The following is a 17,784-nucleotide window of genomic DNA, read 5'->3' on the forward strand; positions in this document are numbered from 1 at the left end:
AATCTGTAATGATTATTGTCAATATATTGTGTTTTAATGCTGCCTTTATTGTTCTGCCCTCTGCTCTCCTTTTCTCTTCCCATCCTCTTTGTATCAGCCTTGTTTACAGAAACATTTTGAAGCTGACTTGATAAACTGCTTCTTCAATCCATTGCCACTATTTTATTTTTCAATCAGCTAATCCATGGACCATTGGTGTGAAAATCCTGACCTTAATTGATCTCCTCTGCTCCTGGCACTGTTTCTCTCTGAGTGTAGTTTCATCTTTTGCGTTTGATCATAATGAGAGTTGTTAGCCTCCATGACAACCAAGACCGCTGGGACAGCGGAGCAATGCTGCGGGCTGCTTATTTACAAAGATGGAAATAACACGGCTGGCTGTAATTTTGGGCACAAACAGTACAGAGGGAATTTTAGATGGCTAAGCACTGTGAAAATCAGGAAAATGGAACAATGTTACCACAAAATATTATTATGCATTCACTGTTTAGAAGAAGTCAACTTAATATTTAGCAAATTCACTTTTGGAATTGCCATGACATGACCGGTAGACTTAATCGCTCATTGAAAGATTACTTTTAATATATATATATATATATATATATATATATATATATATATATATAACAGAACTATCACATTACCAAGATTAATGCACTTTAGAATATAGTGTTTTAAAATATTTAACAATTTTAAATTACATTTAAAGATTATAATAATGGATAGATGGATCAATCATATTACAGCGTGTTGGCTCTGTTCAATAATTGGTTAGCTGATGCTCGTCTATAAGCCTAAAAACCACTGTACAGAAAGCAGTGGTTAAATTTTTAAGCATTTATTTTCAGGGCTACTTATCACTTGAAATGTGGATCACTGTTCATGGACTAGCCAACATTTGTTAATGTTAGTTATTGATCCCTGTGGATATTTGGCCTTCTTATCCTTGGAGGACAGTTTCAAAGTTTTGAATGTAAAGCATTCTCCTCAAATGAATCTCTGGCCTTCGGAACGGTCTTAATGCTTCTTTGGTGACTGTATGTGCCAAGTCTACAATCTTTGTTCATGCACTGTCCCTGACAATCTTTTGTCGTTGAATTGTACAGTTGGTAAAGATGACATTGAACATGGCCGAGTGTATCCCAGTCTATTGTGTGATTGTCACAGCGTTGTCGTCCTCCGGAGTCGAGCAGAAGCCCATTAGTGACACTTCAACTTAGATCGTGGATTTTAGCAATTTGTATCATGAAAATTCAACCATGCAGTATGTCCTCTCATCTTATCTGCAGTGTTTCACACATCATAATATGCCTCTTTGTCCATTCATATACAGAATATTGTCATGAGACTACTTTTTGCTGGCTTCCTTTGTTTACATGGACTGCTACATAGTGATGAAGAGGAACACTTCTAGTCCCAAATGTTAAGTCTCATACGTAAAACCTTCAGTCAGATGTGCATCGGAGTGTGACCATGTCATTTCTATATGTGAGCAGTAAACATTGACCATACCAGTATGATCTAGCCGGCTTTATCAACCTTTTAGTTCCCTTTTGATTTAATAAATTACTTTAAATTTTGTATTTGTCAGTGTGCCAAGCGTGTCGGAGAACTAAGGTGGCCGTTGCAAAAACTTGAAAAGAATGACCCTGTCTAAAGCCAGTATTTGGTTTGTCCACTTTAGAGACGTGGTGGCGGGCTCTCTGAAGATGACTCGCTCCCTTTATATACAGCGTAGTTGAAGTTAATGAAGAACAACGGTTATTTGAAGGTGATAAAACACTAAAGAAAACATACTTCTTCATCTTATATTACCGTCAATAGATCCCCCTAAAGGCGGCACACTGTTCCTTTAACGGTAGTGTTTAATCTCAATGTTACCATCCATAGTCAGACTGTCTAGTCTGACTTGTATAGATTTCTGTCATATATGGTAACACAGATAAATTGCCTTTACTGTCCATGGACCGATTATGCATACTGTCGTGCTTCATGCTTAGGCCAATTCTGAATCAACAAAACCCCTGACAGTGTTTTAAAAAAAAGAAAATTATTGCCGCCACAAGGGGCTGCTGAAGTCCAAATGTTCAAATCCTGGGCTTTAACATCTTTCATTCTATTTAAAAGTCAATGTTGTAATTAAGAACTGAGTGAATAGATCTTAGAAGTTCATCAGATTGATTTCATGAGGTTCCCTTGTGCCTTGACCTGCTTTGAGATTGAGCTGACTTGCTGCCATGCAAGCAGTGTTCCTCAACAAAACATTTCTCAGTAAAATTTCAAACAACTCTCAACCAAATTCATGGAATTGGAAGGCCCTGGAGACATTTGCATTGATCAAGGATTTACTTTCACACACACTCCCCTTCTCTCACTGGATGTGATTCAAGGTCTTTTTGGCTTAGCTTCTAATTCCTGCTCTGCTGTTGGAGGGTTCAAACACACCCAGGGCAGCATTTCTAATGAAACTCCCATGATCAGCCGGTATCCCCTTTCCTTGACTTTCCCTGTGTTGCAGACAGGATTACACTAACTCAATATCAGCAAAACAGTAGTGTATTACCATCCGTGTGTATTACCATATATGTGTTTTGCAAAATAGTTGCTGAAATTATGAACATGTGATGGGTAGTTCCTTCATATACAGCAAGGGTGTCAAGCATTCGATGAGAGCACTGACATTACTAAAGATCTTGCTCAACTGGCCGTATTCATTTGTGGTGTTGATGAGATTTTGGCGGTCACCGAGGAGTTCCTTGACTTGGTACCTATGACAGACACCACTACAGCGAAATAAAGTTTTAGCGCTCTCGTTGAAGCGCTGGACCGGGTCGGAGTGGACTGGACCCGTGCTGTCAGCGGGGCTACAGACGGTGCACCATCAATGATCGGGAGAAAAACAGGCGTTGTGGCGAAATTCAGGGAGAAAGTACAAGCTGCAAATAGAGGATAATGTTTTTGGACATTTCACTGTATTTTTCATCACGAGGCATTTTGTTGCAAGTCGTTAAAAATGGACCACATCATGAAAGTTGCGTCACAAATGCGTCACAAAGCGAGGGAATCTGCAGAGGAGAGCCCAGGCAGATAAACAGTGGGCCGATATCTGCATTTTTGGTCTTTATGTTTCTAGTTTATTGTAGAAAGACCTTTAAAAATAGGGATTATCATCCAAAAACCTTCACCAATGATTTAAACCTAGAGAAATATTGCCGTTATTATGCTATGATTTTACTGGTCTGGCCCACTTGAGATCAACATGGGCTGCATGTGGCCCCTTAACTAAAATGAGTTTGACACCCCTGTTATACAGACTGCTTTTCTCTTTGACCTGATGCTTTCCGTCTCAGAAATCTCCTCCATCTAAGACATTTTCCTTCATACTGTGGGCCATCAGCTTAAGCAGCACTGGCCCATTAATACTGCTGGAAGATTCTTTCTTGCCTCACGAGAGGGGCTCAGCTCATCCTTCATCACACACGGTCCTGCTCTCTTCAGATCTCCGCTTCTCTCTCGTCCTCTTCTCTGGAAGATTCTGCCTGCTAGTAATCCCTGCATGGTGATCTGTTTCACTTATCTTGATGTCATCCATTCCCTCTGCACAGCTTGTTCATCATGTCATTTGTGTTTACTCAGTCTGTTTGCTTGTACAAACGATTCAACCCGTGGTTTGCTTTGTGTGATATAATTAAAAGTGGGAGGTCCTATTCAGAGAGCCTGACTTTGCTTGTAACGGGGGGATGAGCCAACAGAGCACCGGTACTACGCTGGCTAATGATGTATAATGTAGGCGTGTTTAAGGTTCATGAATACATGAACAAATAACCTCAGCTATGCCTTGTCATGGTGGTGTTTTGGATGTCATGGAAAACTGAAGAACTAATGGAGCCTAAACTCGCCCTTTCATGACACCGCTGAGTACATCTACAAACGTAGGCTTCCAAGAAAAGCAGACAGGCTGAACTTTTAAGGGGAATCCAAATTGCTGTTGTCATGTAAAAATCTCATGAGGGCAGTAATGTCTGTTTTAACCTCAGGAGGCGGTTTACATGGCCCACTATAAATTGTGAAACGGTTGTGACCCTTAAGAAGCCACTGCATGGCTTTAAAAGGGCTCAAGGTAGTAACAATGATATATTTCTCATCAGGAATTTGTAATTTTGGAGTTGATGGACCTTTTTTGGCAGATAGCAATAATATGCAAAGCTGTGGTGTCATTCCCTCTGTGATTATGCTGTTCGATATGGTCAGCTCTCTTTAACCAAACACCAATATTTGGCAACATTTTTAATTTTCAAGGATACTGAGGTTGGAGTTCAGTTTTGCAGAAGTATTTCTCATGCAGTTGACAGTTTTTTTTATTTTTCTTCACTTCCTTAATCGCAGGCTTTTGATAGGTAGAGGAATTTGGGATTTTAAGATATTTGAATACTGGCAACCTAACATAACCTAGTACTAATAGCAAGCCAGAAAAGAAAATGAGCATTCTACAGAACAAACACAATCATTTTTAGGTTTCACAGTTTGGTTTAGACAAGATTTACCATTATTGAACATTAAAATCTACAGAATTGCGCAACATAATGCTTTCATCACAGCCAGTTTTGAGATCTCAAGGGGCCCTACTGTATATTCACACAATTATTTAGCGAGTTAACTGTAACAAAATCACTGATGAATTAAATATCATAAAATATCATAAGTGCTTTTGTTCGTAAACTCTTGCAGTCATATTGTTAAAGCCATATTCTTCTGTGTACAGTAATAAAACAAAATTACTGTAAACACTTTTACAATGTATTCATGGAACATTAATTACCATAACTAATAGTGGCACAGCAATTCTGCAATAAACATTTAATTACAAGATCTTGTGGAATATAATGTCAAAGCTTCAGCAGTGCAGACATTGGTAGTAACCTTGCATGAGAGACAATTTAAAAATGCTTGCTATTCTCCAACTGCAGCAACGACCTTATAGCCATGCAAAAAGCTAGCCGGTGGAAGAAGATAACAAAGCAGGCAAATTCCATTATGTCTTCCTAGAAAACCATGCAACAAGTTTCAGAGACAATGGCTTTGCCTCTAGCTGTTCACCACTGCTCCCCACAGTCAACCAATGGGGCGTCAAGCCCACTGGAAAAGGCTGGTGTGTCATTGTGAAGTTGCCCACCTCTGACTTTGTATCTAGCAATGATGTTTCCCCTCATAAAGCATCCTAAAGAAACAAATGGCAGGCTGTGGGTTGCCAGGTGGCTCTTGCATTCCCCTGAGTCGAGATCATTTGTGAGTTTCTTCGCCCTTTGAATATCCTTGAAGGACTTATATAAGCACATTGATGATTCCCGATTAATATATATATATATATATATATATATATATATATATATATATATATATATATATATATATATATTCTGTGTAATAATAAAAAAAAAAAAGTCTGTCTTCAAGGCAATATCATCGAGACAATTAAAGTAGGAAAGGAAATGTGGAGTTGAACAGGGTCACATAAAAATAACACTAAAACTAATCAGAGTGAGTCTACAATCTTTGCAAAGTTGTTAGTTCACACTGACAATGTCACAGGGAGAGACTATGACTGATAAACAAATTAATCAGTGTCTGAAGCAGGTAGATATTGCATTGTGTCATGTTATCATAAAAAACTGATTATGTTTGATATTTGGAGATAACAAAGTTCATCTTCTCTGGATCAAAAGCTTATAGAATAAATATGAACACCCCAGAATTGAACTATGTTATTTTGTGATCATGCGATAACTGAGTTGTCGTTACAGAAATAAAACGGATGAGAGTTTAGATAATAAGAATTAAGTTGTGATCTTGAGATAACAGATAACAAAGAAAATGAGCAGCCTCCGCCGCTCTGAGCTTCTTGACTATCTCCCTTTTGCTGCTATGAGTGTACATAATTTTCCTTCTTTTTTTTCTCCCCTGTTTGTCTCTAGTTGCAGTTCTCCTGAAGGATGACTACTTTGTAAGAGGTGCTGGACTGCCGGGGCGTTTTAAGGCTGAGAAGATGGAGTTTCACTGGGGCCATAGCAATGGATCAGCAGGCTCAGAACACAGCATAAATGGCAGAAGGTTTCCTGTCGAGGTAAAGCATCCTGTCACCACAATATACTTTGACAAATTGAAGCAGAATTGAGGCAGAACATTGATGCTGCTAAAATTCAGTATACCTCGTCTCCAAGAAGTGCAACTGGGTTGAGTGCTGAAAACCCAATTCAGTGTGGTTAAAAGCTATTTTTAGGTAAATCCTAGCTTCCAAATGATGCTGAAGTGGACCCACTGAAAGGTCAGGTAACTGCTGAGGTCATCAGCGGTCATCTCAGTTTGTGTTTGGAGAATAGAAATGTATAACACGAAGCCTGCATTACAAACTGGGGGTGTGCAGTTTGAAAGATGTGGGTATTTACACGGCATGAAGAGCCTCACAAAAATAAGAATTTGAGTTGCACTATGGGAAAAATAGAATCCAGCATTTGTGATACTTAACCCAGCCTAGAGACTAGTAATATGACTAGTTCAGCCTCTACTGCTTTGATTCTGACCCTCTTTATTAGTTTTTTATTAATCTATATGAAATTACTGAAGAACCTCAAGACGGTACAGATATTAAAAACAGTACAAGAAACAGACATTAAACAAAACACAAACTAAATGGCTATCTTTCAAAATAATTTCCGCTGTTAATGGGCAGTTGTTAATCAAAATACAATAATAACATATTTCTTCATAATACATTTTGAACCACTGTCAGAATCAGATATTGTTTTGTTGAATTTACAATAGAAAATATGAAAAACGTCATCAATGAAAGCAGAGTGAAAAGGCATTGAGCAAAAGTAAAGTTTAGTAGAGTAGAGAAGATAAGCAATGAAGCAGAAATTTGTACTTTTCTTGCTTTAAAGATGCATATTGCACAAGGTCACAGCACATTTCTAAATGCCATTTGTGCCAAAAGACAAATAGCAGACAAAAGAAACGAAGGGAGAACAGACTGCAGAAGTAATAAAGGAAAGCAGAAAATAAATTATCATTCACTCTTGTGGCACGGATATAAAGGGTATTAAGTCTGAAACCTATTGGTATTATTTATTCTGGCTCCTGGATTAAAGCCGAAATCCTACTATTTCTGTATGGTGCAGAAAATTAGCTATTAGTTCCTTTTAAATGTTTAGGATTTACAATGCCATTTCTATTCATTATCTAAAATGAATTAGCAAATGTGTCTTACTCATATATGTTGTGGGGTTGTACAGAATGGGTTTGTATCCCCTCTATTGTCAAACAATAATAATTAGTGTAAATATAACAGTGTATGAAAACAGGAAATGGCTGTTAGTGTGCCTCTCTGTCCTATCTCCAAACACGCAGCTAGAGTTCTCCTGCGTTTGTTTCTTGGCCCTGTTCTTTGGAGCCCTCTATGCAAGCACAGCTTTTGATGCTGAATGGCTGAGTAATTAGATTTATTTTTGCCACATCACTTTGTGTTTAATGTAGTGTTAAAGGGCACCGGATTATATACAGCCATTATAAAGCTGTTGTGCGTATGGCTCCTTTGATAGCATGCTTCTAAATAAGAAAATGGGATTCTCTTTAATGACCAATTTAGGCAGTCGTTAGAAAAAAAGCTGCGCAAGAAGAAGATAATTATGTCCTTTTAGATTCATCGTTTATAAATGTGAAATATAGATTTGTAGCTTTGTGTGTTTTTGTGTGTAGTCCAAGGTTTTTGCATCAGCCTCTCTGTCAAAGAGCATGCATTCCAAGGTGAATGTGCTCGTAATTTAAAAGGATGAAGCTCTCTTGAAATAGGAAACATAAGTCAACGAGGAAAAATTGTGAAGTCGCTTAGCTAATGAAAGGAAGAAAAAAATAGAAAGTATCAATATGTCCACAACAACTGTGTGTGTGTGTGTGTGTGTGTGTGTGTGTGTGTGTGTGTGTGTGTGTGTGTGTGTGTGTGTGTGTGTGTGTGTGTGTGTGTGTGTGTGTGTATATAAGAGGAAAATAAACAAATATATCGGTTTACATATTGTTTTGATATTTCTTATTGTAACTGCACAGGAAACACTTTCAACCAATCTGAGTCCGCTGTAAAACCTGAACGCTATGTGCTACAATTAAGAGTGCGTAAAAACTAGTTTACAAGGAAGTAGAAATGTTGAAACGGACAACTAAAAGTAATGGATCCAATATTAATGTAAACTTTGGCCAAATCTGTTGATACAAAGAAAGGGATCGAGACAATAACAGCTTTGTACTGTGTACAGTATACAAACATATAATAACATATAATAATCCTAGCAATGTTTATAAACTGATAGGGTTCAATAACAATCAGTTTAAATCCATTTTAAAGAACAACATTGGGAACATTGAATGAAAGAAAATAATATGACAATAAGAGTTGCTTTTGAGTCATTTTGCTCATGCATCTGTGTATTTCTTGCTAATGTAAAGGTATTTAAATTGCCAAAAGCTCTGCCATGTGGATGCAGAGGTAGCGCGATTTATTTTTTTAGAACTCAAAGGATGACCATCTTCTCGTACTATGTATTCCGTGAACACAGTCCTCATGGTTGAGGCTTCATAAATGACACCATGTAGAAATGTTCAAAGGAATTTCAGCATTGGTGAAAAGAGGCCCAATAAAAGACAGCCACGCATGGCGACCTATCAGTTATATCCTCATGGGAAATGCATAGTCTTTGCCACAGGAAGTACAAAAAGGAATATTCCATCCTCATATCCGCAAAGATGTTTCCTGTTAACTACATGCTGTATATGAGCACCATATATGCAGAAACAGCACACAATGGGAGGTCTGCTTTATACAATTATTCTCTTTTTCCTTAAGTTAGACTAAATGCATCAAACATGATGTATTATTTCTCACTCTGAATCAGAAGGAGAAGGGAGGGAAATAAATTGATGTATGGTTGAAAGGGAACGTGGTTATGCAGGATACAGCCTTTGGCCATTAAACTTCATCCTGTAAGATGTGACATTTTCATATCTGTGCCTCGACAGAATTTGATGTATTTAATATTATATTACATCTGACACCAGATAAGCAGCAAAATGTTTTGTTCATAAATGTTTGTTTTTGACATAGCCAGTGCTCTTTTACAGTAGAGGTTTGCTTTTGTTTTGTTTTGTATATCTTCTGTTATTCGAGAGTTGAGCAGCATGACCTTGGAGGTTGAGCTCCAGGGCTGAATGTGTCTCGACTAAATAGAGACACATTCAGCCCTGAACCACTTATAACACACCACATAAAGCATTTATTCTTATGGCCCAGAAAACAAAACCTCAAGCATGTTTATTCCACAGAAGCTTGAAAACACATATAGTTCACACATGGGTCAGGACTGGAAAGAAAAAAATCATAAAGCTGCGTTATAGAGCTGCTCTGCCTTTTGTTACATAAAACTAAAAAAACAACAACAAAGGCTGCTCGGCCTTTGGCTCACGAGCTTGACATTAATCTAACCACGGCCTCTTTCATGGGAATGAAGTGGGGAAATCGATAGATAGACCACCTGTTTGCTCAAACAGCACAATGAAAAATGAAACAGTGGATTTATTTTTCTGCCTCAGGGTACCATAAGGAGATATTTTCTAATAATATAATAGGGTGTCACCAAAGTTAGATTAATTATACATGGATTACAAATCACACCTCGGAAGGGTACACACAGTACTGCGGATGTATGAAGTGTTGGGGTGGGTGTACACTACGGTGCATTTCAGAAAGAGAAAAGCTCCAGTAGCAATGAGAGCATATCTGCAGTCAAGAGACTAATGTAGGTGGATATGGCGACCTTGAGAGCTCAACACACACTCTAAAAGCAGAGAACACAGAAAACACGATACATAAATGTGATGGAGCTAAAAACTGATGAATGTGGCGCATGCAGTTACTGAAGCCCCATCAGTGGTGTTGGAAAGACTAACGCTAGGGGAAAGCAAACATCTGCAATAATATCTGAGTTGACCAATCAGAATGCTTGTTTTCTTCATGTAATGTACATACATGGATTGTCATTACATTATATGTGTTCACTAACACATAATCCACTCATCATATTCTCTATGCTCTCTTTTAAATTTGACATGAAGTTCTGTCAGTGATCTGTAAAGTTTCCTGGATTAGTTCAGTACTGTACAACGTGTGTGACACTTAATCCTTTTTGAAGATGAATGCTGTAGCACTTAGTAGGTGCTCAAGTGGAGGGGTAAGGTAGATTTTCATGAGATAATCATATGGTGTCAAAAGAAAAAGACACATGTACCAGTTGACAACAAAATGCTGCAGTAGTACTGTTGTAAAGTGAGGAAATAAGAATATATTTGTGCTGCTGTGATAAATCTAAGATCTCTCTGCACATACGCTTATCTCTTGTAGTTTGATTTTCTTGCCTCAATATCTTGCTGTCTTGGGAAATCAGGCCAAACATGACTTTGTATTTTCACTTGTTTGTGCTTAAATGGAACTTGGGAATGCAGAGCAGCTTTCAGAGCTCGTGTTTGCACTCACTTTGTAGGATGTCTGCTCCACAGACAAAACTGGAGGTGAATTATAATGTTCAAATAATGTTTTATTTGTCTTTCAGTTTCCTCCGGTTACATCTGCTCTTGCGCCTGCTGTCATTGGTTATTGGTACCCACCATTTTCAGATTTTCTTATTCATATTTCTCTGTACAACAGGATGGCACTTTGGTGCTGACAAAACAAACATGTACGAGTGTGTCTGAATGATTTAAGAGAGCTTAAAAATTGGTCAGACCACCTGTCTGTCCTGCTTAAAATCAACAACTTCCGACGATATCTCAGGACGCGAATTAAGTTTACACTAAGAAGGGGGTTTTGTGCCAGAGCTTTCATACATACAGAGAAACAAAGCGTGCAATCAAGTGATCCAAATTGCTTTTGCCAACATTTCTTTTTATTGGCTTCAATGAAAGTGTTTGACAGTTGAATATCACATTTCCCAGTGTGCTGTGAATAAGAGCAGGTCACGTGAGCCAATGTCACTAAGTAAATGAAGCCTAAGGGGGGCAGCTTAATTGGGTAATGTAGTTAATAACATCTGAAGGGTGATGAATAGCTGGAGCTCTTTCTTGCTGAGTTCTTGCACAACAAATTAGTTCCATTAAAGGCTGCAGTTAAAAGAACTCTGAAGGAAACTGATTAACTTAACATTTTCTGGATTGAGTAATGTTGTACCTGGTTTAGGCCTCTGGTATGCAGTGATAGAGTTATCCTTATTTACACACTTATTTGTTTCGACTTTTTGCATCTGTTTTCTGTACTGACAATTGTGGCTGGGTCCCCAACCCCCCCGTAATTTTCCTTTGAAAAAAGAAAAAAGGCAAGCCTACCCTTTAATTAAATCAACATCGAGGACCTTTTTTTATTGCCAATTAACTTGGTTCACTGACATGAAAGGATTTTTCATTTTAAAGAGGCTAGAGAAAGCGAGATGATGGACAGCTCCAATTGCTACTTTTAGAATCATTTGCCGATTTTGATCATCACTCCCATAATATGTCTGCTTCAACATGACAGGAATGAAAATGTGATTTTATTGGAAACCAGAGCCATGACACATATATGATGCATTCGGTCTATGATGGTTTTCACATTATTATATACACACATCAGCGAAGCTTTTCATGTGAAATCAGAAGCAATGTTGTTGGTGCTTTGAGGTAATTGGAAGCAATGATTATATGCGTACAATTCTCTTAGATCTCTCCACAGGAAAAGAGCACATTCCCATAGTTCTTCTTCTCAGCTCGTAACTTGTCTCTGTGAGGACATTTGCCCTGAGGAATGGGATGCTGAATTTCTCCAACGTCCCCCAAGAGTGGCAGAACACAAAAAGGAATGACACAGATTATGGGAGATTTATGGGAGTGATAAATACGCCCTCTTTTATGCCCCTCAAAACAGCTTTTCATCAGCTCCCCAGCAGTGTGTCCAAGTGATTGATGACAGGACTGTTGGATCTCCTTGTCCACTCCTCAAGCTGTTTATGCTCTGTTTCCCATCCCAGATGCAGATCTACCTTTACAATTCAGATGACTTTGACAGCCTTAGTGCTGCCATCAAGGAAAGACGCATCATTGCTGCCATGGCCGTCTTCTTTGAGGTAAGGTATTGCCGGGTCTGCAGGTCAAGACAAATGTAATCTGAAAAAAGATGAGACAATTCCACTTGTACTTGCAGTCTACTTTTGTAACCATTATAGCAGCATGGTTCTAGGGCCCCCCCGTAGGGTGCCAGGTGGTCCGTCGACCATTTTGTAATTCAATATGAAAAATGAATTGCTTCACAATGGGATTTATTTTGTACTTTTAAAATAAAACCTCTGTAGTGGCTCTGCATTTAGTTGTTGGTAGCCGTCATGGAAAATATATTTTTTCACAGGCTTATTAAATAACTTTATTTACACAAACTATGCTTACCGCCTAGTGCACTGTTAGAAATAAATTACAAACCAACGAGATGAGTGAGCAAATATAACAAGAGCGTAAATCATACCAAGAAAATAAGAGCAAGAGTCAAATGTATTGTACAACAGATTGAATGAGACAATTATGGTATCAGGGGATGGTTGTGATTGTATTAGTCCAATTATGAAAAGGATGAAGATGTGAAATTGTTTTTGAGGTTAGTAAATTATAAATATTTATTAGAATTGGTCTTTGGCACTTGTGTTCTGATAGCATAGTTTCTCTTCAAGTTGCAGATTGCATAGTGAGATACAACAAATTGTCCCCTGAAGGTCTGCGCACATAAGCTCTTAATTAATGGACAAGAATGGTCCTAATTTCTGTTAACAGTAAAAACACCTCAGAGATTTATGAACCATGAAAAAGCACACACCAGCAGCACGGTACACTCTTAGTTTCTAATAGCAATATCTTTGCGATTGATGGCGGGCAATCAATGTGGGCTAACGTTCAGCTTAATAGCATATAGGCAAGGGTCAGCTCTCAGGAAGAGGGAGAATGGGGACACAGGTGTTTGTAATGTAGGTCTACTCTTAGACACTGATAAACCGCACGTGTACGAGGACCTAAATGCCTCCGCTGGGTCCTGACAGCCCTATTGCTTACTGCAATTAGCACCCGCATACACAATCCGCTGAATAGCAGTTTACAGTGCGAGAATTTTTAAGCGGGCACACACACATTGGCTCAGATTTACCATTTCTAATCAATGAAGAGAGTTCTTCCTTAGCTCCCTAAAGGCCTATTAATGGCCTCTAAGGTGTGCATATTATCCACATTCAGCATTCAGTTCCACACAATTATTCTCCTCTGACTGACCTGAATTAACGTTCAGCAAGGGAAGATTGGCCCCGCATCCCAATACTGGTTTGTCCATTCCTGTCTCTTAAGTAGGACATTGGGGATATTGCGGAATGTGTAGCTGAACAATATTTGCTTGTCTTCACTCAATTCAAGGAATTTAGCCTTATAGAAAAGAAGGGAATCACCACTGGTGTTGATCCTCCACTAATATTACAGGTAAAAATGTAATCATAATGTTCCTTAAAGAAGCATTAAATACTGATCAAGGTATTTAATGGTAAATGTCATGACAAATACACATCAATATAGCCATCGAGTTACATCAACCTTCAAAATATCACCAAAAAAAAATCTATCACAGACTCTCCAAAAACAAAAAATGGAATTAGATGCTGCTAGATTATAGTGCATCGTAGAGATGTTGGCCTCATTGAGTCCACCTGCTGTATTTTGGACACATTGATTGTCCTTAGTCGTTATGTTAGATTATTACTCGAGTCTTGTAATCCCTTTTGTAATTCTTTGTCTCTGGATGTTTCCTGCAGCTGGGGCAAAAGGACAATCCAGCTGTAGAGCCCATCATCCAGGGATTGAAAGGAGTAGTGCATCATGGTAAGTAATGGGAAAGTGTGTGTAAGTATGTATGTATGTATGTATGTATGTATGTATATGCAGTTTATTTATTTACTATCCACTGGTCAAGCTAAAATCACTTACTGTGGAAATTAAGTTTATGTGGGATATTCAATCCCTTGATATCCCTTATAAAATCCTTCACAAACATCAACATAAACAATCTTGTTCTTGGTTGATCCCAGAGGAAAATTCCTCGCCACAGTGCCAACATTGTGCTCCTCCCCTGCTGTTTCTCCAATGAACAATGCTCTGGCTTTAAGCTGCGTAACCACAGGTCTTCATTTTTTTTAAACCCCAAATTAGAGTTTAAACACAAGGTATGAGCAGAGTTTAACTTCAAAAGGAGGCAAAATTTGCAAGATACCGCCTCTCCATTGCTTCTGCAGCTGCACAATGGGAGACCTCTGAGGAGCCTAACTTACTGAGAAAGAGCTATTAATTACATCTGAGCCTCAATTAGACAACACTCCGTTTTATTCTGACGCAGACATACATGTGTACACTGAGGCCCTTGGCTCCTGCAGAGGCTCAAAGTCGAACATAAATTGTCTTCATGGCATATTGCAGCGCTGCATGCATGATTTCTGCAGACCATAAGCAGATGATATAACATGACTTTGTTATCCTTTACTGCATATTGGGACACAGCAGCTTTGTTCACAGGGACACGTATGGCTTGTTTTACTACCTGCAGCTGACAGTCTTAACTGTATGTGAGCATAATCAAACACTGACAAGGACACGTAAAGGGAGCAGGATGTATAGGAGCATAGAGTAATTGCACTGGATCCATGCTGGTTTCACAAGACTAGTGCTGGGCTTTGTTGGGCTGTTTCTAATTATTATTTCACTCCCTGTACTTTCTGGAGATGGATGTTTGGTGGTGTGCGCTTGTAAGGTTTTGACTTTTGTGTTTAACATTGTAGGTGAGGAAACTACTTTTACAAGGGTGAAAAAGTGAGTGTAAAAAAGCTCACTTAGAGACCACTAGAGATTCTTAAAAAACATGTAAATTGACGTGAGATTTGGAAAGTGGGTCGCTTTGTTCAATGAAATTTCTACACTCAAAATTCCATTGAAGTAATTGCAGTAAGGAAATTGGCCTATTTTCTGATTGCCATCAGCTGGGAGGCCGTTTCACCTGTGGTTTTAATTTCACATAGTTATTTCAGCTCCACTTTTCTTTTGTTATAACCTTGATAAAGGCCGGTTGCCAAAGCATGTTGGTTTTTACTAGATTATTTTATGAATCTCCATCAGCCTCTAAAAGTGGCTGAACCCTTCACAGATGTTCGTGTTAACGCCACAGTATCTCTCATCTCCCAGATGAGAGAGAGCTCAGTGTGGTTGTGTTTTTTTTTTTTTTGGACTCACTTCCTGCTGGCTGCTAAATGCTTCTCGCCTCCTCCCCCGTTAGGGTGGTTGGTTTTCCGCTAGCTCGTTATCCCACAGTCATCCATCCATCAGCATCTCGGCGGCTCATGAGCGATAGGGCACGTACACTGTCTGAAAACGGGGAGAAGAAAGGCTGTGAATACTGAATTTGACTTTGAGTACAGATGAGGCATGAGGCGAGGCATCCAGTGCCTCGGTAGTTCTATCGCCCAAAGCCTCTGCTTTTTTAGATAAGTTAATAAGCTGTGCATCATTTTTGCTTTATTTGGGGTTTTTAACTTCATAAGTCATTAAAAAAACAAGTCCACTTGCATAGCTCATGCAGTGGATGAAGGGATCTTCCTGCTGTTTTGCCTTTTGTTTTGCCTGTTGTTGTTTTTTTACACTTCCCTGCCTGGTTCTGATCACGAAGGATAGAACAGAACCAGTAATCATTTGGATCTGTCTTAATCCCCATGGCCCATGCGACAGTTGTTACAAGTAACGGAGCAGGAAACCACCCAGCCACAGATCAGCTGTCAGAGCAGGCCATTTTATCTGACTCCTCTCCCTTTGCTCCTTTCTAAAGAGGACCAAAGGGAGATCTCCGAGTACAGAGATCTGGCCAGAGTGATAACAAGTGGTGAGGCTTTTAACTGCTGTCACCATCATTCCACTAGTTGAGGTTTCAGGAAAGCGGTTAAAATGCCACAGGGAGAATGAAATGAAACGACCATTTAAAATGCAACTGAAGATATTCAGGGTTTTTGGCAAAACATTTAAGGGCAGTAAAAATATGGTGTTTTTGATCCCATGCTCTCCCCAGAAAAAGAGACAAACCTCAGGTCGTTCATCCTGAGGGATCTGCTGCCGTCGTCCCTGGACAGTTATTACCGATACACCGGCTCTCTGACCACACCACCCTGCATCAAGGTAGTGGAGTGGATCATCTTCTCCAGGCCTGTGTATCTATCCCACTCACAGGTACGTTAAGTCCACAAACACACACACACACACACACACACACACACACACACACACAGACAGCTATATTCTCCACTTGCACACATTTAGTGGATCACTTGCTGTCCCACAGTATCGGCGCACAAGCATCTCATCTCCCTCTCCCCCATCTTCCCTTTTTCCTCCGTTCCTCCCCAACTCCTCTGCATATGAAACCATAACTGCCTATATAGTGGATGAGTAAGCAGGAAGTGGGTGCCAAATTACTGGCATTTAAATGATAATGTGAGATAACCTTTATACACGTATCATGTTTTTGGTCTGAGACAGAGGCAATAGGGTCTTAAATAGAATACTGCTGCACATGGAGCCTGGTTATCACACTAATAAAGTTGTTCAAATGCACAATGTCCATTCATTTAAATGTCCATTCATTTAAATTATTGCAGTAAAGGTTTAACATATGCTCGACGAAAATTTGGTATTTTACTGGATTCATCGATGTGCTTTCGAGCTGTTTTTTTGCAATTTGTGATTTTGAGAGGTAATATATGCCAAATCATGCCCCGTGCTTTTTGCTGATCCCATACACTGTTGCAACATCTTTTATACATACAATTCTTGGGTTACCCAGCTGCATATCCTCCAGAGCGTTCTGTGCTGTAGAAATTTGCAGGGCTCAGTGGAATTTCTATTAACTTGCAGGAGGACAAATCTTTTGTTCAGAAATGACTTCTGCTGCAAGAATATTGACCACCGCCACAATGTTTGTGACGCTCACAGATAGTCTGTTATGAACCTGTAATTTATTTCTCCAAGCACGCATAGGACACATTGATTCCACAGTATCTGTAATGTGTAGTCATTACAGCACGCGGCAGGAGATCATTCATGGCAATCAATGGCCACAAATTTGCCCCATTGAGAAGTTACAGCCCGGTAGGTAGCCAGCATGATGATTGAGGTCTCTGCCTGCTGTGGTGGGAATGTTTCTTGCAAATCCTCTGCTCCAGTTGTGAACAGTCAGCTGCTGTCAAGTGGCTAAAAATGCAGTCCTGCATGTGATATATTATATTCTGTTTCTTTCCATCTAGCTGGAGGCTTTTTACTCCATCTTTACAACAGAGCAACAGGACCACGTCAAGTCTGTCGAGTACCTGAGGAACAACTTCCGGCCCCTGCAGGACTTGGACAATAGGAAAGTCTTTAAGTCGGCTGTAAAAGATGCATGGCAGAAAGATTTAACTGAAGTCCTGGGAAGCCCTCACAGCACTGAGACTTCAAGAGGTAAGCTGTCTTTCCTGCCATTGCACCACAGTTTAACCCAAGGGTCTCCTGTAATTACAATCATGACTTTTTTATTAGTTCTCTAGTTTTAGAAAGGCTGAAAAAAAGAGATCACCCTCCAAACTCGTTAAATGGCAATCGATGATGTTGTTAGACTCGCGTCGC

General features: G+C 39.3%; 1 protein-coding gene across 1 annotated transcript in view; it reads left to right on the forward strand.

Annotated features, from left to right (window-relative positions):
- ca16b (carbonic anhydrase XVI b) overlaps window positions 1-17,784 on the forward strand; it is a gene marked incomplete at both ends in the record, with an annotated part of 92,910 nt that overhangs the window by 49,799 nt on the left and 25,327 nt on the right. Inside the window, 5 exons of the mRNA XM_079218449.1 lie at window positions 5,973-6,121; window positions 12,096-12,191; window positions 13,905-13,971; window positions 16,196-16,353; window positions 17,427-17,619. Coding sequence (XP_079074575.1) covers window positions 5,973-6,121; window positions 12,096-12,191; window positions 13,905-13,971; window positions 16,196-16,353; window positions 17,427-17,619 — 663 coding nt within the window. The remainder of the gene's footprint in view (window positions 1-5,972; window positions 6,122-12,095; window positions 12,192-13,904; window positions 13,972-16,195; window positions 16,354-17,426; window positions 17,620-17,784) is intronic.

The sequence above is a fragment of the Taurulus bubalis genome, assembly GCF_910589615.1.
Source record: "Taurulus bubalis genome assembly, chromosome: 5".
In the NCBI taxonomy this organism is placed as follows: domain Eukaryota; kingdom Metazoa; phylum Chordata; class Actinopteri; order Perciformes; family Cottidae; genus Taurulus; species Taurulus bubalis.